This window comes from Hyaloscypha bicolor (genome assembly GCF_002865645.1).
Source record: "Hyaloscypha bicolor E unplaced genomic scaffold K444scaffold_87, whole genome shotgun sequence".
Classification (NCBI taxonomy): Eukaryota; Fungi; Ascomycota; class Leotiomycetes; order Helotiales; family Hyaloscyphaceae; genus Hyaloscypha; species Hyaloscypha bicolor.
This window is the reverse complement of record NW_020194589.1, coordinates 158,866-182,758: the sequence shown is the minus strand read 5'-3', so window position 1 is coordinate 182,758 and position 23,893 is coordinate 158,866. Positions and strand designations below refer to the sequence as shown.

The 23,893-nt window shown below is 43.1% G+C and overlaps 5 protein-coding genes across 5 annotated transcripts; 1 reads left to right on the top strand and 4 right to left on the bottom strand.

The window, feature by feature from the left end:
* Positions 1-5,197: 5,197 nt before the first annotated feature.
* K444DRAFT_630278 (uncharacterized protein) lies at positions 5,198-9,993 on the bottom strand (the record flags this gene model as incomplete). Its single annotated transcript, XM_024883182.1, has 4 exons — positions 5,198-6,900; positions 6,959-7,615; positions 7,667-8,301; positions 8,348-9,993. 4 exons carry the CDS (start codon positions 9,991-9,993, stop codon positions 5,198-5,200), a joined length of 4,641 nt encoding a protein of 1,546 aa, XP_024735464.1.
* A 1,761-nt stretch (positions 9,994-11,754) lies between these two features.
* Positions 11,755-13,259, bottom strand: K444DRAFT_613461 (uncharacterized protein). Its single transcript, XM_024880354.1, has one exon. The coding sequence runs from the start codon at positions 13,123-13,125 to the stop codon at positions 11,833-11,835; it is 1,293 nt and encodes a 430-aa protein (XP_024735463.1). The 5' UTR covers positions 13,126-13,259; the 3' UTR covers positions 11,755-11,832.
* K444DRAFT_613460 (uncharacterized protein) lies at positions 13,087-16,044 on the bottom strand. Its single transcript, XM_024880353.1, has 8 exons — positions 15,908-16,044; positions 15,677-15,842; positions 15,483-15,623; positions 15,202-15,421; positions 15,013-15,144; positions 14,922-14,954; positions 13,197-14,873; positions 13,087-13,149 (listed from the first exon to the last, which is right to left on the bottom strand). Exons 1-8 carry the CDS (start codon positions 15,976-15,978, stop codon positions 13,139-13,141), a joined length of 2,451 nt encoding a protein of 816 aa, XP_024735462.1. The 5' UTR covers positions 15,979-16,044; the 3' UTR covers positions 13,087-13,138.
* An 846-nt stretch (positions 16,045-16,890) lies between these two features.
* K444DRAFT_613459 (cysteine proteinase) lies at positions 16,891-20,126 on the bottom strand. Its single transcript, XM_024880352.1, has 3 exons — positions 18,711-20,126; positions 18,327-18,642; positions 16,891-18,269 (listed from the first exon to the last, which is right to left on the bottom strand). The coding sequence occupies exons 1-3, from the start codon at positions 19,967-19,969 to the stop codon at positions 17,205-17,207; spliced, it is 2,640 nt and encodes an 879-aa protein (XP_024735461.1). The 5' UTR covers positions 19,970-20,126; the 3' UTR covers positions 16,891-17,204.
* Positions 20,127-21,196: 1,070 nt separating this feature from the next.
* On the top strand, positions 21,197-22,642 carry K444DRAFT_663893 (uncharacterized protein). The gene is made up of 3 exons (XM_024886898.1): positions 21,197-21,714; positions 21,786-22,002; positions 22,056-22,642. Exons 1-3 carry the CDS (start codon positions 21,327-21,329, stop codon positions 22,318-22,320), a joined length of 870 nt encoding a protein of 289 aa, XP_024735460.1. The 5' UTR covers positions 21,197-21,326; the 3' UTR covers positions 22,321-22,642.
* Positions 22,643-23,893: the final 1,251 nt, after the last annotated feature.

The following is a 23,893-nucleotide window of genomic DNA, read 5'->3' as shown; positions in this document are numbered from 1 at the left end:
TAAAGCTTCTAAGAAAATACTTTTTTCTAGGGAAATTATATCTCTAATAAAGATATTCTTCTCCGGAAAATCTTTAATATATATTTGGTTTTTAGAGCCGAATTCCAGATTAAATAAACCGATCTTATAAAGTATTACTATAAGCTATAAGTTATAGATAATCTCCGGATTAATCTTATTTTTAAGGAAAAGTACTTGAGTTTATAGCTTTTTCTTAATCTGGCCTTAAATATCTACTTTATCTTATCTTTATAATAAAGTATTTATTTACTTATTTAATTTTCCAGAATAATATATAAGTTTAAAATAATAGTAAAATAAGAGTTTAGCCTATTTAGCTTATTAAAAAGAAAGCTTCTTAGTAGTTATAAAATACTTTAAGATATAGTAATTAGAATAAACCTTAAAGAAAGTATCCTAAAGGCTCTCTAGCTTAGCTTTCTATTTTTCTAATACTCGAATTATAGTAAATATCTCTTTATTATATATATTATAATTAAGCTCTACTAGAAGTATAGTTTTAGAAAAATAAACTATAGAATACTAAAGGCCTGTTTTTAGGTCTTATTAAAAAAGTAGGCTAGTAATTACTTTTTTAGATATATTTGTTTCTATTATTATAGACAGATCTGAATTATAGTATTATAAAACTAGAATAGAAATTATAGCTTTCTTTAGATAAATAAAAGCCTTTTAATATTACTCGGACTATTTAAAGGAAATATTCTTTTTTATAAATAAGGTAAAAGATCTAGTAATCTGTCTATACTTTTTAATAAAGTATTTATAAAAGTTATAGAAGCTAAAAAAGAATTATATATTCTTAACTATTTTTAGAAATTACTAGTTATATATTACTTCGACTTTATTAGAATCTATTTTAATATTAGATATAGAGATAATAAAGCTCAAATACTTTATATATATAACTTTAAATTCCGATTTCTTAATATTTATTTAGAGGCTAGTAAAATATAAATAGTCTAGTACTTTTTATATATATTATTTATACTTTACTAGATTCTCTAAGTAAATAAGAATATTATTAAGATATACTATATAAAAGTTATTTAGATATTTAAAGAATATATTATTTATATAGTATTAATATATAGCTAGACTATTTATAAAGCTTTTCTAGAGAATATTATATTTATATACTCTATAATAGATACAGAATATTATTAGCTTCTAAGAGTTCAGGTCTATAGCTATATAATAGAAAGCTTAGTAAATGTCTAATTTAGTATAGATCTTAGTCTTAGATAATTAATTTAAAGTTTTATTAATAAAAGGAAGAAGATATTAATTCTTTTAGGTAATATTATTTAGATAGTAGAAATTAATATAGAAGTATAAACCTCTATTTACTTTCTTTATAAAAAGAACTAGTAAAATAAAGAGAGCCTAATTAGTTTTAATAAAGCCTTTAGCTAGATTATTTTTTAAGAAATACTTGATTTCTAGAAGCTCTTAAGTAAACTACTACTAAAAAGATTAATATCTAATACTTTCGGTTTCTTTTAGGTTTTTAATTTAAATCTTATAATTATATAATTTATAGAAAGAAAGTATATTAGATTTCTTTTTAGAGAAAATAGAGGTATATTTCTTAAATTCCGGAAATAATATTCTCTATAGCTACTAAAGCTCTATTTCTTCCGGTTATTAATTCTTTAGGCCAGAAATAGCTTCTTTTTTCTAAGCTTTAAGCTTCTTATTAATTTTATAGATAAAGATTCGACTAATAATATTATTTTCTCTTTTAGCTATATAGTTAAATATTATAGAGATAAGAATAGCTAGATCTAATATTTGCTTTTTATTAAGAACCTCTTTCTATTTCTTTAGCTTTTATTTAAATATTATATTTTAATTAGGCTATAGAAACTTCTTTTCTATAGTTTTATATAATTCCTTCTAATTAGTCTGAAAAAAGAAAGACTATTCTAGAATAGAAGATTTCCAGAAATAGCTTATAATAAAATCTTATTAATTAATATTCTTTTAATACTTCTTATTAGGTTACTTCTCTAGCTATTATTATAAAATACTAATAATATAACTAAATTATATAGATTTAGGCTTGTTTTTTTTTTTAGTTATATAAGCTTATATCTTTTATAATTAACTAGAATATTAATATATATTACTTATTTCCTATTAAGGATAATATTATAATCTCTAAAGTTTAGAATAATTATAAGTATATTAATACTTTATTTATTAATTAGAAATAAGATTTCTATATATTTCTTAGTAAATTTAGCTAGCTTTCTATTAAAACTATATATAGTATAGAGTAAAGAAAGAAATTATAGTTCTATTTCTAAGAATTACTCTATAAACTAAATAAGCTTTATATTAATAAAAGTATAACTATTGGCTCTAGTATTAATAAAGAAAGAAGACTTAATTTCTAATTCATTTATATTAATAGTATAAAGTATTATAAAAGTATTTTCTTTTATTAGATAAATCAAGTTAATCTTTATTAAATCTATATTATAAGCCCTTAAAATAGAGACTTTCTTTAAAAGTACTTATTTCCCGGTTCTATACTAGAATTAGAGCTTAAATTCTTTAAATACTTTATTTAAATAGTATATTCCAGTAAAATAGAAACTAAATCTGGCTTAATTCTAGAGAGAGCTATCTTAGTTTTCTTATTATATAGAAGCGGATAGTATCTAGTATAGTAGCCGAACTTGTTATAGTTATAGTACTTAATAATTAAGAGATTCTCGGTTTTTATAGGACATTACTTATATTTATAAAAGAGTATATATTTAATAAAAGTAGTTAATATAAGTTTTTTAGACTTTTTTTTAGAAGTATACTTTTTAGAAATATATAGGAATATAATACTAGAAGTAAATTTAGCTAGAATAGCTTCTATTTTCTTATACTCTTTAGTCTTCTTATATATAGCTTTAATTTACTAATTATTAGTAATATAGTATTAAGTAAAATAAGTAGTATTAATAAATAAATTATTATAGTATATATATACTAACTTCTAAAGCTTTAATAGAAGCTTCTTATTTAGTTTATACTTAATATTTTAAAAACTAATACTGCTTTTTATAGATAGCTATAAGAAGAAAATATAGAACTTCTAAAATACTTAACTAAAATATATTTAAAGCTTATTAAAGTTATAGTAAGTATTTTATATTTTATTAGAGTTAGAATATAGCTTCTTTAGGTAAAAGTAGAACTCTAAGAGCTAACGGTACTAATTCGGACTATCTTTATCTATATAAGAGTTAGTTAGAATAAAAGTATTACTAGTAAGTCTACTAGAAATATAAATAATCTTAAGATTTTCTGAAAGATATAAATTAGTATTTCCTTATAGCTTATTCTTAATCTAAACTAGCCAGTTATTAAAGATAGTATAATCTCTAGTAAAGAGAGTTAGATCTAGAAGCTTAGTAATTCTAGTATTTCTAAAAGAAGTATAAGATATAGGAAATTCTAGACGGAAATAAATAAGAGATAGTTCGGAATTCTTTTAAAAGGGGTTTAGAGTAGTTAGAGCAGATAGAGTAGAAGCAGTTAGAATTACTATAAGCCAATCTACTATAGTTATATAGTATTTGACTTTGTTCTCGAGCTTAGTATTATAGAGTTTAGTATTCTCAAGAATAGCTTTATTATAATTATAGGCATTCTTATATAAAATAGCTCTTTAGATATTCTTCCGGTAGCTTTTTATAATAATATTAATATCTGAGAGTAAGATATTAAGTTCTTTAGCCTATTTATATAACTTTCCGGCAGTAATATAGTTTTCAGTCTCTAGAAGCTTTATAATAAAAGTAGAGGGTTCTATTTCTATAAACTCGTCTATAAATTCTCTAGGAATACTAACGGGATACTCGGTTCAGGAAGGGCCGCTAACGGGATAACCTGAACTAGCAGGAGCTTTACCGGAAGCCTTAGCAGAAGTCGATATAGTTCCTGGTTATATAGTATTCTAGGAAATCGACCTATTACACTTTTCCTCTACTATATCCTTTCTGGCAGTCTCGTTACCGGTATATATATAGGGCCTACGAGGTTATAGGGTAGAGCTTAAGGGTAGTAGTCAGGTTACTGGCCTATAGATACCTATTGCTTTAGGACTTGGTTAAAGAATAGTCTTTATTCAAGGTTCTTCGATTTTTTGGGTTTTCAGGAGGGTTTCTAACGCGCTACTGGCGTATGTTTGTAAAGGTATAAATATCTAATTTCTCTGAGGGTTCTGAAGCTTTTTGCTTTTATTATTCTGAAGTCTATTACTCGAGTTTCTGAGGTTCCGTTATCTTGGCGGTACCTATATTTCTGATAGTTCTGAATTAGTTTATTTGAAATCCTCTACAGGATTAAAGGGAGTGAGCTTTGAATACTGTTACGGGTACGGCATTCAGGGCTTGGAAAGTAAGGTAGAAGGTCCCTTACGAAGACGATTCAAAGCTAAGGAAGGGAAAACTAGAATACAGGAGGCTGCAAGGGAGTATATGCACCCCACAGTGCGCTAGTCCTGAAGGGGCTAGCCTTCTAAATATCTCCAGTGTATTCCAAGCATATTTCCCTAGCGAGGCGGCCGCGTCACGTGCGCCTAGGAGGCATCTGGCATCTGGGAATCGTGACAGTAATAATATATTACTAAATCTCTAAATAGTAGAATATTTCTATATTTTATAATTCCTAACTATAATACCTTGGGCAGGTATAAAGTTGGCCTCGAATACTACCAAAATCACTATATATTAAGTGAAGAGGTTATATTATTAATGAGAACTGCAGGGAAGCTATTAGAGCGCCAAAACACGCTTTACCGCCTAGCCTATCAGTAGAATTGGGGACAGTCGGACTGTGGAATGGACTGTCCCGAGACAGTTCGATTGTAGGTACAGACCACATCATCTATTTTTGGCGTTGGCGCCGTGGCTCCTTTATCCTCCCGTGTTTTCATAGTACCTGGCGCCTGGGCACCTGCGTTAACGATTGGTGTATGACACCTAGCCACATCGTCCTGTGCACTTAGAATATGGGGAGTGTACCGGGGACTCGTCGTACACTCCGACGCCGACTGGGCAGGACAACGACCTGACCTATTACTCGCTCTGTATTCATTGAAAAGAAAGTCTGCCAAGTCAACTGCTTGTAAACAAGTCATTGGACCTGAACTAGTGTCAATTTTGTGTCGTTACAAGTACCCATCAGTCTCTGCGGACGGGCCTACATTCAGGTAATCTCGATCCGGCTGTGGAAAATAGCATGATGTATCTTCCGACTCTAGAAATGTGTCGAAATCGAACGTAGCCTGAAGTCCCGTCTCAAAACCACTGCCCTGATATCCTAAATCCCAATCCTGACCTCCAGCGGCGGAACCGAGAGAAGTAGATGGAAAGCTCTGTGCATCTGTCGGGTTCTGTATCGCTGGCAGCCCTTGCACCATCGAGGGACTTCGTGTTCGAGCAATTGCTGCCGCAAGCTGAGAAGCAGAGCCCACTTCTGGGCTCCTGAACGCTGGAGGTAATCCACTTCCTTGCGAGTTGGTCTCCCTGGAAGAAGATTGAATCCTCATCGCCACACCGCTATCCACAATCGAGTCCGTCGGAGTTTCATATTGTGACTGTTCTACGGTGCGACTCCCCAGGAGCTGCGGAGATATCGAGGTTGAAGCGCCGTTCGAGAGCCAATCCTCGAACCAGGTGTTGAACCCTTGAGCAATTAATCTCTCTAGATACACCCTACTCTGTTCTTCATTATCCCCAAAGCCCCGCCAAGATGGATCAGACTCAATATGTTCCCTAATTATTGCTGGCCCTCGGCTGGTAAAGTATTCATGAAGCTGGAGCATTTCCTGGGTCAAATCGGTGTCCATATAAACCGAGTTGGGCCTTTGACATCCTGTGAATAGGATGTCCCAGATCGCAAACCATTGATCCTCTTTACAGGCATTTGGCGTAGATTTTCGGGACAGCCGAGAGCGCTGTTGATATGAGACTCCATCTATCATGGTGCGGTCTCGGCGAGTGCAATTTCCAATATTGATATGCCTTACTAAGCTATTGTCATCTGGGAAGTTGGCTGCCTGGCAAACCTGACAATAGCGTTCAGGAGTATGTTTCCTGACGAGGTGCTGTTTGACGTATGAAATACTGCTTAGTTTCTTCACCTTCACACAGCATCTTCTGTATCTCGTCGGACCCCACTTTAAGAAGGGACAGGCAAAAGATTTCGGGGGGTTCTTGTCCTGACTTGATTTGATTCTTTTCGGACGGGGTAGACGAGAACCGTCTTCGTCAGTATCATCCTCCTCATCGGGCAGTAGGCGTCTCTTTTGACTGGGTCTTGAATTGACTCGAGGCTGAGAAGGCTCAGTTGTACTCGCGACTGGACCAGAGTTCCGCCCACCCTCACCAGGAAATGGTTGATGTTGGGTTGCAGTTCGAAATCCGGCAAGAAGCTCATAAAGTATATTGTTGAGAATCGGATACACTGCCTCTTGGCTATCTACTAGCTCGACGTCGTCTGAGGAATCAGATATTGAAAGCATATCTGAATCTAACGAGTTTTCGAGAGATTCCAGCCTCGGAGAAAGTTGAAATTCAGTAGACGACTTATTCGGGCCATTTGATAGCAATTCAAATCGTTCTATATTCTCTGTGGGGATTGCTCGCAGATCGTTCTCCGAAACGGAATGGACAGATCTAGGGTTAGGTGATCTCAAAGTATTTTTATACTGAGATTCGGAAGGCGCGGAGAATCTTCCAAAATTTCGAGCAGCAGTCATATCGATAGAAGGAATCCCCGGAGCGTGAGCTGGATTTGTCTCAGTCATGGCACGGGATTGAGCAGTTTTGGTGTCAGTAAAGAAGTATTTCTCTGAGATCCAGGGGATATCTGCACTCACACACCATTAGAAAATTTGCTTTCTGGCCCAAGCAATCATGATACACACCTTCGTCGCCGTCTGTAGGAGCAGCGGCATCCGCAAATTTGCTGAGGATATGGCGACCGGCCACTAGAGCAGGGTATTCAAGAGAACTGTAGTTTTGAGCATGACCTGCCTTGCAACAAGAAGAGTAATTTGCCAAAGAGTGGTCAGACCGCCAAAGAAAGATATTGTCGGTGTGCTTGATTAGTTTCAGCACTCTTTTTTGTCCTCTAATTAAAACATCTCGGTCAAATATCTCAGCCTTTGGTGCGTGCACATAACGCAGGAGTGTATCAAAAGAGAGCTCAAGCCCTGGGTAGCCCTCCGGTCTTCGGCGAATTGGGAACCCTAGAATAATGGAATTTTCTCCAAGAAAATCTCGACTGAAATTCTGTATTACTGGCAAATATTCGTCCGAAGTCGGCATTGGCGTAACCGTGAAGTTGAAGTTGCAGTAGCCTTTGTACTTCAGCAAGGTCGAATTCAAGGGGTCAATCCAAAAATTTGCAATAAGAGGTAGACAGTAATTACTGGGGTTTCGGGTGTTGCTAAGTAGCGCTGATCCTATCCAAGCTAATGACTCGCCACAGTCTCCGAGAAAGTAGGCTGGTCCTGTCGCTGTCAGGATGAGATGGGAAGAACGGATTCTGATCTCCAATTGGGTATTTCCCGGTAAAGTAACTATGTGCGAATTAGCACGATTTAGGCAGCCGACTACATCTTCAGACTTACCGAGGGAATGTTGAGCAATGCTCGTGACTGCATTTCCAAGCACATTAAAGAGTTTTAACCCGGTCACGGGCCATGTTTGCGTGAGATATTCTTTAATGGTTAGCCCCTGGGCCTCGCACGGAGATCCTGTCATGACAATGAATTCACGGAAGAATGGTTTCGGGTATTTGGACTCCTCCGAGAGCTCGTGTCGAAGTCTCTCCTCCATGGTATGTTGCCATTCAAGGTCGAATGTGACTTCGTAGGCTTTCGGGATTCGACGTTTGCTAATGGTTCCGGTCGGAAGGTTATCTAGGATTCGTTGGCGGATACGTGGTTGAGATGTCTCTAATTTTATGACAGACTCCTTTACCACGTTACTGAGAAACCACTCATAGGCCGGGCTGTCGAGGATGATCTTGTGGTGTACAGATAACTCGCTCTGGCCGATTGAATCTTCATCATCGCCCTTGACACCCTGGAACAAATCGGCATTGTGATGGATTGGATGGTCTTGTCCAGTCTTACTAATCCACATGCTTATCTTGTCAAAAATGGACATGTCTCCACGATGCCTTTGGATACGATCTAGCTCAGACTCTTCGTCCACAGAGTTGAACATCACTTGGACTTGTGCAATAATTTCTCTGGGAAAGCTGGTTAACCTCAAATATTCCCCTCCATATGAAAAGGAAGACCTACTGATGTCGTTTATGGATGAAATGCATTATTTTACGATTCACATGAGAAGGAGCATCGTGACAAAGTTTGATGGCAAAAGCCTTGACAAGTTCTGGAAGTACCTTTGAGAGCACATCTAGGTCTTTGGCGTCAATAGATCGGTGTAGCTTGCTGTAGATGTCCTTGGATAGTTCGATGATATAAGTTTGAGCATGCCCCTGGTTCACCGTGGTGCCCATCGAGTACAATGTTTTTGCATCGTTGTCGTCTCCGTCCCCTGTTGGCAGAGAGGAATCAACGTTGAGAGAGTGTAGCGATTTCTCGATGTCGGACTGGACAATTGGACAATGTTCCAAATTGGGTGCAGATTTGTACCCGGAGTCTGTGAAAGGCATATCACCATCTTTCACCTCCATTCCACCTTCCTCTCCAGGTGCCTCATCAAGGTCAAATATCCCCATACCCGCACTTTCCGAGTAAGTCATACCGAAAGAATCGATATCTCTCTCTTCGTCCTCCGTTTGGTCCAGAACCTCCCAAAAGACTACATCTCCATTGTGTAAGTCATTTTCCGAAGAGCCTTCATGATTGCTGGATAGTCGCGCTTTGTATGGGCGCGGTTCATTCCCATTAATGTCATTCCAGGGGAATGGCGTTGACGAAGAGGCAAGATTATCTCCGTCCTTGTATGAGCCCGATTGATACGGTGATGCGGAGGGGTTCCCATGAGCCATTGGGAGTGAGCCGTCGGCATTCGTCGTCTGGCTACCTTGTGATCCCATGGTATCCATTACGCTCTGCAGGGCGGACCCTTCAGTGATGTAGAGGTGGTGCATTAAATCCCTCTGTGACTGCCAGTCTTGCCTAGTAATCTCTTCCGTGGTGCGCACTGGGCCTTGCTGACGGTATCCATAAGAGGCCCCCGTGCTTTGTGGGGGTGGTTGAGGTGGTCTTTGTATGGCGTGAGGGTTGTGAAGCTCAACTCCGGCCTCGACAAAAAGAGGTGTTCGCAGACATAGTTGTTTCTGAGAGAGATGGCGTCCAATTGGGAGGGCGTACTTCTTTGGGCCGTAAATATTCAAATCGAGTCCATATCTCTTAGATATTTCCGTACCTGGAGGAGGGTCACCATCTCGTTTTCGTCTTGTCAGTATCCTAGCCGCTATCCGGATCCCGATCTTTGAGTCAAGGAGAGGCGTGAGTCCAATAGAGGTATTAACGTCGACATATCCAATAATCTCACGCGTACTATCTACTGCATAAATCGTATTTGTCCTCTCCCCAACACGTCTCCGCAATACAATCTTTACCTGTGGCAAGTATCCACTCGAAATAGCAGTGGCTCCTGGCCTGGGGGTCGGAACATTGAAAGCGCTGATTTCTGCCCCTTCGATTCGGCCATAACAAACCTCTTTGTCTCCAACATCCGGAACAATTTCGACTTCGTCGTCATCATCGAGTGCCGTAACAACGGGAACAATTCCATCTCCGCAGGCTTCTCTCTGACCCTCCTCTTTCTTTTCTCTCATATAGTTTCCTAGGACGCCGCCATTGCCACCACCGTTAAATTCAGCTAAGGATTGCTGATTTATTGTTTGAGCTTCCGTCAAGGATGGCAGTTCTTGCTGGTGCTCCGGCTGCATCTCGTTTGTCGTATCGAAAGACATGCTGAAATAGGCGGCGAATTCAAGCCCGCGGTGGATGGGAGGAAGTATAAAATGTGCCTCAATTCCAAACTATTGATAGCTGTGGATCGAAAGAAGTGAAACCGACTCGGAAAAATGGTATATCATGAGCGACGAGGCTGAGGGCAGAAAATACGTGAGATGTTAAGAAAGCATGGTCTCCAAGATCTCCCAGTAATAATGGATGCTAGAAGTGCGACTCGCGAAAGAAGTTTATATCTTGATAAGAACGGAAAATTTCGAGTTGTATTCATGTCTGAAGCAGTGAAGTTGGATGTGGGCGGTGAGGTGCCACAGAACGCACGACTGTGTTTTCCAACACCATTGGCGCAAATCCTCCGCATCCAAGGCTGTGCTCACACGAGCGAATGAGATCAAAAGGCACAAAATTGTGTTCTGGCGTATTTGAAGGAAATATCCATAACGTTTCTCTGTGGTAATGCTGAAAACCCAAAATGTTTTACTGCACAATATATGTGGTCTTGATCAACTGTGCTGGCCATGCCCATAGTCCCCTCCGGGATTCTGGAGGAAAATGCATTGCTATAAAACTCACACCAGCCTCCATCTGAATCCGGCTGCGGGAAACATCAGTACACTTGCATTTACTACATCTGTTAAGAGATGTTTTACCATCAGCAATGTCTGCGAGATCAAACCCCTCGATGGCTGTCAGCGACGATGGTGGCAGGTAAGTAAAATTCCAACTTCAGCATCCAAAGATTCGCAAGCTGACACGATTGAGTATTGAAAAACAGGCTGATTCGCCGATGCTCGATAAATACCTCGCTGATCCTCCGACCATCACCGAGAAACTTTCACCTCCGCGTCTGCCGAAGGAGACTAGCGAAGTAACTGGAGACAAAGTAAGCTCAGCAGAGAAGTTCCTTAGCGAATGGCAAGCTTCGTGGGAAAAGAAAGGGTGATTGTTATGAAGGCTTGTGTTTGCAGATGTTGAAAATGGTTTGGATGCGGAGTTTGTTATTTGTGCCGCTTGGCACCTGGATGTGAATGTATTTGGATGAGTCGAGAGTTGAGCGGAGATGTTAGAGATGTCACGAACACGAAAAGTTTTGCTCCTTCATAGGTTCTCTTTGACCTTAAGCCAATGACAAGGCGCTAAGCGAAGTTTAAATCCTCTTCCGCCTTGGGAACATTATAACTCCATATTTCCTCCAATTGACAGGTAGGACAAGCGTTTCCAGCGCCGTGAATACACTCCAAATTCCCCAACGGCGCTCAGCCCCTCCCGTTGAGCATGAACACGCAGGTATCATCACTCCCAACCTCACCACAGGTATGCGGGATTAGTCAGCTTACTTAAAACTATTTTCAGGCAATAAAATATTAATTTTTAATTTCTTTAATTAAGTTAAAAAATTATTATTAATTATTTCTTTATAAAAGCTTATATTTAAATAATTCTTAGTTACTTTTATTATAAAACAAATAAAGTATTAATTTTAATTAATGCCTTATAAAGTAAATTAACTTTAAGAAATAAGCTAAAATTTAATTATTTAGTATTTCTATTCGGGCGCTTTTACTTTAAGTTAATAAATTAGTCTTGCCCTTAATTAATAGCCCTAATTAATATCTGGAGAGTAAAGTATTATTTGACTTTTTCTTATAATAATACTAATGCAATTTGTAACAAAACCTGCTGTTTTGGGAATATTTTACTGCTTTTATCTATTTAGTATTAAGTGCTATCTCACCTAGATATATTATATTTAATATTATCCGGCTTTAGTATTACACAAAATATAATAACTATTCCTGCTTTGTAACATATCCAGCCAATCTCATATTTTCTTCTTCTTAAAATCGCTTCCTCTTAGCAATGAAATCTTCGAATATCCTAACAAGTCCCACTACCTTGTCAGCGCGAGCGATGTCCAATGGCGTTTTCCCGTCTTCATCTTTCATCTCCAAATCTGCTTCTGTACATCTATCCAGTAACTCAATAGCAGCGCGCTGCTGCCGATCCTTTGCTTCTGCGTGTGATTGCCAGGTTTTTCTTGAAATGAGATGGAGAAGACTGGTTTGACCGAAGACCATCTTTGGGCGTGGTTGATCACAATCGTACCCTTTGAGCAGGGTGATAAATATGTCGAAATGATGCCCCCTTGCCGCATAGAAGAGAGCTGTATCCCCGCTAGAGTTCTCAACATGAACACTGGGTTGTTTACTCATCACAAGGTCAACTGCAGGGACACTTCCGGAGAGTGTAACGCTCATAAGAACAGTCAACTCCAACTCTTTGCTTTCTATCCCGACGAAGCACAAATGCTCCGGCTGAATATAACAGTTGATATCATATGCAAGTGATATTCTCTCAATCTCAGACCATGCGCCATGCCATATAGTAACGTACTTATTTCTCAGTGCCACGTAGCTTGTTTGTAAAGGATCATTCGAGAGGGCGGTTAACATCCTCAAGTTCTGTTTCTCGCCCTCGCTATCGATTCCATGCAGCAGCGTTTCCAATAGAATGGTCATTAAATTATTTTGCAAAAATTCTTGCTGAGGTTGAAACCATTTGGAATATGTACCGAAGATCTTGGTGACGCTTGAGTGTACTTTTATCGCTTTACGGAGTCCCAGTCTCAGATCTTCATCATAGTAAGCATCAGACATCTCCTTGCTCCACAGCTGCCATGGATCGATCTTATTCTCGCGGTAGAGTCCTACAATATTATCAAACGCGGTAATGGCGGAGGAGATAGTTGCGCAGCAGAAAATCAAGATGCTGATTCGCATTGCCGAGTTTTTCAAAAACACTTCCCAATACCGTTCATGTAAGACGTTCAATTCAAGGCGACAGCGTTCATCCTTGAGAAATGTCGCTACTGCGTTAGAGGTATCGCCAGGTAATACCGATCTCTCTAAAGACTGTACATATTGCCCGGCTGAGAATGTCAGGAAACGATGGCTGGTTTCAAGACCCTTCCGATCGGCTTGTAGAGAGAGAAGAGCAAACTTTTCTTCTTCTTCGCGAAATCCGAGGTCTCTATATGTCAAAGACATATTGTAAAACAAATTTCCCCAGTAGATGGTGGTCCACGTGGACTTGTCGGTATTGCGAAGGCGAGCTTCAAGTTTGGAAAGCATTTTTAGTGCCTTGTCAAAATATCCCTGCTCGATGTTGAGTTTTACTAACGAACAATACGTTGAAAGCGTACTTGGGTGATTTCTCCCGAATGGAGAAATTGACAATCTGTGCCGGTAGGCCCGACCTAACAGCACCAGGCTCTCGTTGCAGTCGTGTCTCATCGCGTTATTTCCAATTCTGGTCATCAGGCTAATGATGATATCATTTGGAGGCTTGAATCGTTTCAAACATTCGGAGAGAATCGGTTTGTACAGCCGGTGGTGCGCACGGAGTTGCTGGATATTTGTCATTCCTATGTACGATCTAACAAGGCTCAGTAGAGCCAGAAGCTCTAAATCTGTATTTGACCGCTGGTGTAGTGGTATACGGGGTCCTCGGAGAAGAGAGACGATAATTTCTTCAGCGGACCGGTGATCTCCTTTCCAGTGATATAACAGATATCCTCGTTTTAGTATGGTTGTCTTTGCGGCCTCTTCATGAAGTCGATGTTTTGCCGCAAATGATATACAGGCATCAAATTGTTGAAACGAATCTGCAGCATTCCTCCATGTTTCTGGACTGCCCTCGTCGTTTGGGAAAAAAGTTTCGCAAATGTCTAGAGCAGTTTTAAGAGCTTCCATGCCTTGATCAATGTTCAGCTGAGTTGACTGAACGGTGGAGATCAGGAGTCGATGCATCCAATAATTGGTCTCTCCGTCAGCACCTGTCTTTTGGAAAATAAACCCACGTCTCGATAGCTCTGCAATATGAAGCTCAAGTTCGAGTTGATCCGAAAATGAACTCAATTGAACTGCATGAGAATTGCCATCGGCGAGGGGAATAGGAATTAAACGACTGCCTAGAGGCACCAGTGGGAGAAGTAGCCTTTTAGGAAATGAGACGGCATCGAGGCATGCAAGGACTGAAAGGAGAGCTCGAACGGGGAGTGGAAGATCCAAAAGAGATGCTTCAAGCGTTTTCCGGACGGAAACTTCAGTCAGTTCGTTTGTCAGCACCGTGTCTCGGTATTCTGATGACTCAAGCAGGCGTAGAAGGATTGACAAGCGATTTGAGCCAACATGGTGTTTAGCATGGGACGCAATAATGGAGATTGCGTAAGGCCACCCCAGAGTATAAACGGAATTGATCTTCTCCGCTGCTTGGATTTCCTCAGGATTGGCTTCAGCGTCTTGACTCAACGAGCCGAGTAGGAGCTGAAGACTATCAGAATGAGAGATAGGACCCGGTCTAATACACCTCTCAGGAACGTGAAGAACAAGTTGTTGAGCAACCTGAAGGTCCTTGGTCGTAAATATGACGTGGCCGTTTCTTGATGGAAGGAGCTTCCACACTCTTGCGATTGTGGCTGTGCAGCAGTCGTCTAAAACGAGGAGCCAGGGATGTTCTGTTTGCTCGAGGGCATCGCAGAGAATTTCAACTGCCAAATCAGGATTCTCTCCTCGTGCGTGAAAGCTCATCCGCGCCATCATATTCTTGACTGAATTCTCCAGAAATGCCAAGCAAGAACAATCTATCCAATATTTTAGCTGGTACTTTTGTGCTGATGTCGAGAGGTACTGGAAAGCGAGTTGGGATTTGCCCATGCCAGTCCATCCCCATATGGCGGCTCGTCCGCTCTTGTGCAACAGTTGACACAATTCAGACATGGCATCATTCCTCCCAAGAAATCTATTACAAAGCGGAAATGGTGGAGAATTTGATACACTCCATAGTCGTGGGCCGTTTTCATCAGAGCTCGCGTTCTGGTCTTCTCATGTTAAGTCCGTTCTTTTCAGAGAGTCAGATTTCGCCTTACCAGTTCGAGCAAGTGCAAGAGGTCCGAACGTTGCTGCTCAAAGGCTATTGTTAGAGCTTCTTAAGCTAGTTCGTTTTGAATTCGGAACTACCTTTGAATTGACGAAACTTTTCTTGCTCGACAATATCAAGAATTTTATGTTTCGCTATCCTGATTCTCGCGAAGTTTGCGCCAGCGATCTTTGCTAATGGTTGAGATTTTTTCAGACCATTTAGCAGTTGACCTGTTATGTCAATTAGCGGGCATGAAAACGGGATTGGGATCTTAATCGTAATCTTACGAGGGAAACTACCCCGAGCCCGAGGTAAGCAGCTGAAGCAGTGCAACGTCCACACTAGAACACCTTCGTAAAATTCTTTCATTGGCGGTTCTATCTTGTCACGGAAGCCATGTATATCCTCGAGAAGTTTTCGGTATTCGCCGACAAGGTTGACGATGTGAACAATTTCATGGAACTGTTGGATAAGGTCGGATTTTGAGTCTCTAACATCGTTTATCACCTAGATTAAAACCATCAGTAGTCAGAACAAAGACTAAGAAACTAAAATTTGGTGTATAAACCATAAGTGCAGCCTTTAAGCCACCCCAGAAGAGGCAACTAATGAAATTTGCCTGCGCCAAAGTGTCTATGGCAGTTCCGAATGTGCGGAACTTTTCTAGCGACCAAACCGTTGAGTTTTCGACGACGCGAGGAGCAGAGGACTTCCAAATTACTTAGCAACTAATTCAACTATGCAAAGTCATATATGGCTCACAGTGCGCTGCTCGGGTGTCACGCCCTGGTGTTGTAAAATGGCATCGAGGAGGTCCTGTGCTCCTTGGGCACCTTTGATAGTCTTGAGCTGTGCCGACGTGATGATACCTCGGTGCCGAAGCTGCTCAAACTGAGGGATAAAGTTGCCGTAGATTGATTTCCATAGGCTATTGAATATTAGAATGGATTAGCTGAGTTGTCATGGTAAAAATGCGACGATTTCCAAGCTCACTCTGAAGGAGCAGACGGTGGAACCAAAAGTGGCTGCGACAGCGTATTCTCTGGCATTGCGGAGGCTGCCATTTTTCCGAGTGTCACAGCAATTCTTCGAGTTATCAAAAGCCCCAAACAATTCAGAGAGGACCAGAGTATTCCGTTCCAGGGAGGCTGGCAGAAAGTATCAAAGTTCAACCTCCGACCTCACCCCACCCTTCCACGTGGCCTCCGCCTCGTCAAAGGCATCGCCTCACTAAAAAAAAAAACAAAGCCCAGCTGCCTATCTCTTATGCAGCCACCAATTGCGCCTTTCCGTGATCAAATATACGCAAGATTGTAGCGAATCATGGATCTCAAATCAAAGAGTTTAATAATAGGATTTGTTAATCCAGTTCGAATAAGGGCGGGCGCACAGGCCAAGGCTCACCCGATGGCATCGTGAGGGGCTGTCTGCGTTCTTCGGTGAGGGTAGCTTTACGGGCCCCCTATGGTCTGAATTCCAGTATCCTGAGTGCCAACACCAGTCCCGTGCCGTTGCCGGAAAGGATCTAGAACCGGCTCTGGTTGGAACCCTCGATATGGAGAGCGAAACTGGTCATGTGGTAAAACCGGCCAGGAAGCTATAGCCGGGTCGCATATGGAGTCCGAATAGAACCCGTATTGTGGCAGGCGGGGCTGCAGGCTGACTCGGAAGTTTTCAGACTCGGCTCGGATTGCTCTCGCCTAGTTTAGGTTATATTCGGGCTATACTCCGGTCTGCTAACCCCCATCTCTGGTAAAAGCGGCTGCCGCTCACGTCCAAGGTGTAGAACGGAACCGGCGATTGTGGGATTAGAGTATAACTATACTAATAGACTTTCTTTTATTTTTGTCGTTTTTGGATCGGACTGACTATAGAGACGCTTGCGCCCGAGGGTATGTACTACATCGCCTGGTCGGCGAGGAAAGGCAACTACGGTACCCGCTGCCGGAATAGAAAGGCGGTAAGTGTGAGAAAGTTCTCCTTTAACTTCCTTTATCAAATACCTACTGGGAATTGCTAAGCGGGAGCACTCCTTAATCAACACACGGACTACTCTATAGGGCTACTTTGCAGCGCACGTTGGATCCCAGCTGGGGTAACGGGGACAGTCGACGCTGGCGTTCCGTCAGTTTGCCTAGAGATACAGATGTTGACGAGGAGCGGTATTAATATAGAGATAGAGCAAACAACAGAGAGCAAGATATGTAATTTCTTCAATCTGTCGGATATCTTGCGCGCTCCAATATCCACCACACCACGATCGTTTACAAATGAAACTTTTGGCACCATCTCATAGCAAAACATCATCCTCCGGCGCTGCAGGCTTGACAAGAGTCACCTTCGCATCATGGTCCTTCGAGTACACCAGCAGTCCAATGACAGTAACGGCATTCCAGGGATTGTCTGCCGGCTCAACGTCCGATGGCTTTGGTTTCTCAGGCTCGCCCTCCTTTTTCTTTTCATCTTTCTCCTTCTCGGTATCTTCAGCATTCTCGCCCTCTTGTTGTGGTTTGGTGGAGTCAAGGCCCCTCTTCTCGGGTTCGTGTACTTTGGTTACCTCGACTTCATCCTTGTGTGTCTGTGTCTGACGAGCATCCCCGGGGTCTGATATGTGTCTTGAGTGCGTTTTGGCGTCTTCCTTGACTTCCTTGACATCTCTGACGTTTTTCTCGGGCTTCTCTTTGGCAACTTCCTTAGATTCGTCCTTTGGCTCTTCTTTCGGATCTTTTTTGCTTCCCTCTGACCCTTCACCCTTCTCCTCGGTCGTCTCAGCCTTGGCATCTCCCTTAGCATCTGCGAAAGTCTCCTCCTCAGCCCTCTCCTTGCTCTCGTCCGCATCCTTTGAGCCTTCACCCTTATCCTCTTCCTTCATCTCAGTCTTGATCTCCTCCATCAGCGCCTCCTTTTGCTCCTCCTTAATCATATCCTCCGCCGCCTTCTTAGCAGCCTCCTCCATCTGCAATCTCTCCTCCTTTTGTCTCTTCTCCTCCTTTTCCTTCTTCCTCCTCACTCTGTCCTTTTCCTGTGCTAGTTCTAACTCGAACCCACCCTTTGCATGGGCAATATCATAATTCATCCCAATCTGCCTCAACTTCTTCGGATTGTTCTCGGCCGCCAACTTCACTACCGCTTCTACAACAGGGCGCGACGTGTCCCTGGCTGCCGTGATTCTGGGGAGGACTTCGTATTTGCCGGGTTTGAGGGTCACTTCCGCGGAGATGGACCGGTCACCCCATGGTGAGGTGGAGCGCGCGCGGACGATGTAGTCGTCCTCCTCGGCTCCTTCTTCTTGCAGGAGGAACTCGAGGTCGAACCAGTACTGCCCTTCAAGGCCTTTGAAGTAGCGGTCATCAAGCTATTTTATCGAATGTGTCAACATTCATCTTGCAGCATCGGAAGGGGAGTAGCTAACCTGTCTCAGCACCACAACCACTGGCCCCTCATTCTTCACTTCGACCACGAATTTCGTCTTCAAGTATCCAATCACCCATGAAACGTGGACAGAGGTCCACTGCTGAACAACGCTCCAATTCTTGTCGAAGAGGCGTGTTCGGTTAATCACATTGAATTTTCTGCAGAAGTCACGGAAAGACATCCAGAATTCTCCATCGTCGCCGAAGTGATGGCCAAGTTTTTTCATCCAGTAGGGAGTCCACTCTTTGGAGCCATCGCTCCAGGGACCGCTCCACTCTCCCATCCCGTTCCATGCTCGTTTCCCCCATGGATTGCTGAGAGTTAGTGAGCGGCATTCTTGCAATCTGGCTACAGAAATTTTCTACCCCCCAGAGTTACTCACCGAATTAGAACCAATTGAACCTTCTTATCATCCTCGCCAACCTCCTCCACTGCCTTGAGAACAGAGTACGCATGGCTCAAAGCAAGCCCCTGCCTCGCCTCCGTATCCTTCCCAAGCCATGGAGACGAAGCCGCAAACACGAACTCCTTGTTCTCATTCAACAACTCCTTCCATAACTTCTGCTTATTCAGAATCTTATTCGTCATAATAGTTGTCGTTACACCACCTGTCATATCCTCAACTGCCTCCCCAGGATTCCCCCCAGCAATCGCATCGTAATCCCCGTGAGCCTTCGCATACGCCTTTTCCAACAACGGCAGCCACGTCTCATTAGCACTCTGACACTTCGCGAAATACAGCGCCTCACTGCCCGTCTGATACCGATCCTTATACTTCCTCTCCTTCTCGCCTGTCGGATCATAATCATCGAAATCGGCATCGTAATCCCTCATCCTGACATACAAACTATCATCCACAACAGTACTAATCCATTCCCCATCGCGATAAAACACGAACCCATAAACGCCACACTCGGCATCTCGCGCCACACAAACACGATCCATGAGCCCTTCCATGGAACAGAGCGTGGCGACAGCAGCAATCCACCAACAGTCCCCATTACTCCCCTGCTGCACATCAGAGCTCGCAAAGCCATCAACCGTAAAGCTCGGCTCGTCGAAAATCCAGTCCACACGATGTACACCCTCCGGCTCATTCTTCCTGCCCCCACTACCAGCTCTCAGGGTCTGCATCAACGGCACAAGATCCAAATTCACACTCGGTCTCGACCCCAACACATTACTCGCAAGCAGCGTGCTCAATGCCACACCCAAATCACCCCCATCGACTCTCGGGGGTCCCTCGTCATCGGAGTCTTCTTCAGTTTCAAGCCCACGAAGACAATTCTTCCTGTTCCGCCGAAAATCTTCTTCAAGATCGAAGTCCGGATCAGTGTACTTCTCATTCGTCCTCTGGCACTCCCTCACGATCCTCTTCACCTTGAGCCTACACTGTTCTGCCGCCTCCTCGTAGCTCGCTGCCGCGTTGCGAACAGACGAGGTGCCGGACGTTTTGGTGGGAGATAGGATGTTGGCGTAGAGGCTGCGGGGGAAGATGTTGGATACTTTGCCAGGGGCTTTGGAGATAATGCTGTCCCAGAATTCTTCCAGGGCTTTTTGGGGCGGTTTCTGTTTTTCTGGGGGGTCTGGGGGTGGGGAGCCGGCCCGGGAGGGAGGGCGAGAAGGGTAGGCGAGGGACATGGTGGCTGGGGGCCTGATTGGGGGTTTGAGCTGAAAGGTTGTGCAGATGAGATGAGATGAGATGAAAGAGAGCAGTAAAAGGATGAGAGGAGAGTGGAGTTGAGAGCCGCGTGAGTCGTACGCTATATATGCAGTGAGACACCTCAGCTGAAAAAGCAGAACAGAGGGATGAGTAAAGAAGTGAGCACGGGAAGGGCCGCATCGTATCAGAAATTAGCGTGGCTGGGAGGCTACTGCAGAGTAATCGGGCGGCCGCCGTTCAGCCCTGCAGGGCATCGCGGGGGTTGGGTTGGGGGCCGTCACGTGACGTTTGGAGACTGGGGAGCGTTGACCAGCAGGAATCAACTAGGAGAAGACGACTCAATGGAATTGAAGAGAGATTCTTGGATGCGGAGAAAGGAGGAGAGTTAGCAGCGTGGTACTACAATGTTGGACACTGGCCTCAGAAGATAGGGGTCCGCTTGGAGACTCTAGCGGGGGCTACCCCTTTTTCAGAGGCTCACAACGTATCTTCCGAGGTTTAGCGATTCGAAGCCTAAGATTTAGCGATGTCAGCACTAATTTGAAATTGGATGACCGCTTTTTACCCAGTACCTGAATACATAGCCCAGGTCGGCAGCGTGGTATTCACCCACGCAGCACTATTAACTGCATACCTGATTCAGTCTAATTAATCCCACTATTAAAATAAAGGAGAAGAAGCACATTACTTCTTAGTTTACTAGGGTTGTGATTTATAAATGATTTATACATGATTTATGCAGTTCTTCATGCAGTACATATTTAAGGACTTGATTATTACATAATTACGCTAGAGTTGATTATTAAATAACAAATAATTAAAATCTCACATTCCTCGTCACATAACCAAACAGACTGTTAAGCAGTGCAGGGGAACAGAAGGAAGGATCAAAAGAAGGCTAAAAATACATCGACCGTGAGAGAGAGCGCGGGATCGCCCCCTAGAAGGCTTCTGCCCATAGCTACCCCACACCCCGCAACCGCCTAAAAGTCTATTTAACCACAGCAACGTAAAAGAACAAACGAAAGGAGTCGATAATCGTGGCCTACGACTTAATCATAGTTATCCCGCAAGTTTTTAGAATTTTCTAAGTACTTTGAAAATATTGCGAATCTTTTGGTGTTCTTACATGGGCGATTGAGGGGCGTGTGCGGTTGTCGGGTGACCCTTTCAGCATGAGAGTTCATTGTGACAACCTCCTTCCAAGCAACTCGGGCACCTCCGCTTTTAAACTTCCCAGACACCACTTTGCCTCTAACTCGTAAACCATTTGTTTTGAACCATCATTGACCCACCTTGTCTCGCAGGCGATGACTGTTAGCCGACCGTCCCACCATGCCGCCCGTCAAGGCTGAATCCCCTCAAACACCCACTGCGCAGCCCATAACCCCGAGCAAACGACGACGACAGCCTGCAGAATCCGATGACGAGTGTAATCCGAGCAACTCTTCGCCAATCAAGAAGCCCAGAACACCGAGAAGGATACCTGCAGCACGGAACAAGGCACCCACAACACCCGCCGAGGCACCGCAAACACCAAGAAGCATAGCTAGAACCCCAAGGGCAGTGCCGCGGACACCGTCCCAACAGCTGAGCGATGCCCAACGTGCTCAAAAGGACAAATGGAAAACCGAATGGTTCGAATGGGTTGTCCGTAGCCTATGGACAAAAGCAAACAACTTCAAACACCCAGTGGGAACGTATACAATCTATCGGATAAGGGGTAAGTGAGCCATATCGTTCCATGTTCACCTGCCGCCATACCAAACAGCTGATATGCGGCCACCACATTAGCTATGAATGCTTTCCCCGTCACAGAGGGAGAGCTGGACACTCTTCCGTACCAAACACTTCCCAATATCAAGAATCGCTCCAATCCCATACGCTCCTACTCGCAGGAAGATGTTCGGCTCTTGGCGTGCCGCAAATATGCCATGCTAGCGGGATTACACAAGCAGGGTCTCCCCGAAGGAGAACTACTGCGACGTGGCGAGCCGCTCTCAAGCCAAAAGTAAGATGAAAGACACAACATTGCCCCCGAGTGCTACATCTGACACTTGATAGACAGCTCGAACGTCACCAGGCCCACCCCAATTCCAGAAATATACTACCGCCCGGTTCCGCGTCCCCCGGGAGGCCGGTAGTCACGAGCAACCCCTTGTATATTCCGATTGCGCGTGTTGAGACTTGGCAGGAGCAAGTCTGGCGGCAAGGGGGGATTGTGCGCTATCAAGCCATGACTCAATTCGACCCAGAAGAACAAGGCGATTACGATGACTGGGAACAAGGCGATGGCAGTGACTTCTACGACCCCGCTCCCTTTACCTGAGAAACCCTCTGCCCCGAATAGAGATCATGACGCCCAGTGAGAAACTTGTATTCCGAGCGGCTCTACGGAATGGGGTGGTACGGTGCGTTGGGTTTATGTAGAGCTTGTGATGGCCTTACTATGGAATATTGTGTTATTTGTGTGGATACCGGATGCTTCGGCGCAAAGGTCAAACTCATATTTTTGTCCTCTGTTCGCATTCCTCAAAAACTGTTGGTCCTCGAGATTGTGTGAAGTTGCAACGCTATTCATGCTATTGTGCAATTCAGAAAACCCTGCCTCCTGATCACCTTGTGGTGAACGAGATCGCAAAGCGAGACCCAGCGCTCTTCCAATTCCAATTTACGAAGCGAATGGAACAAATTGTTGAACTTCCTACCCAAGGAACCCCACTTCAATCGGTACTCCATCCCATGCAAGCCCCAGGTCTCCCCTCCAGAGACCTCCTAGTATAAACACCCTAAACATCTTTTTCCACAAGGTATCAAATTCCACTGAAAGTCTAATGAGTCCCAAGACTGGAGATTCCAGGCGGGCTTCATGCCTTCTAGCAAAGTCCGCATCCTTCGCATATCTTAAGCGTGCACAGACACGACTCGCCGGCCATGACTCGGTTTTCGCAATCCGCGCAGCTCTGTTTGATATTATCCTGAGGGTCGGGGTAACAAACTTCGGGAATCTGGATCGGAGATGGCGTTGAGGCAATAACGCCCGGTGCGACAACCACCAGGCAGAAGATGAGGGTGTTGAACCGCATGTTTTGAAAAGTTAGATCTGAGAGCGTGTTCTCACGCTGGTTGACTTGTTTGACTTGCAATGCTGGCCTCACCGTGATGGTGAAGGTCGCGGATGACGTTTAGTTTAGGTTGCGTAGTGCGAGTTGCCGTTAATATTAAGATTGCATGGTTAAAATTGAGCTTTAAATAGCAACAAAAGTGGAGTTTGCTGCATATACAGCAACGAAAGCTTGGAAACTAGCACTTTCACGTACGATAACGTTGATATTGATAGGCTCGGAACCAGCGTGGCCGATGTCTCCAGCGTTTTAATCTATTAAGGTTAAAGTTTATATATTACCAATACGCTTCAATGCTACACTTTATTGGCCAATTGCGTCTGGTGTTAGAGACAGATCTTTAATAATCGGAGAAATCCTGTTAATCAAGCTTGAGGTATTATCCGGGTATCAGATGACTCTAAATGGAACTGCTTCCTCGGGACGTGCCTGCTGCGACTGAATTCGGCGTGTTGGGTGGCTAGGATAAATGATTATTCCAACCGACCGTGGAGTATGTTAAGATTTCTTTTGAAGTACTAACCAACAGTACGTCAAATGGTGGGGGAGGGGAAAGCGTTATCTCCGCATCTTGCAGGGGACAAAAACTTGAAAAGAGATAATAGTTGCCCTTCACGTGACTCATCTACATTACCAGTTGCATGGCTTTAAAGTAGAGCTTTGCGAGTTATCCTTCTTTTCTCGTTTCGCGTTACGAGATACATCTCCCAACTCTCGTCGCATGTCGTCGGCCCTTCTGGCGCTTCAGCCTTCATGCCTTGGCTTGTGTTTCTTTGC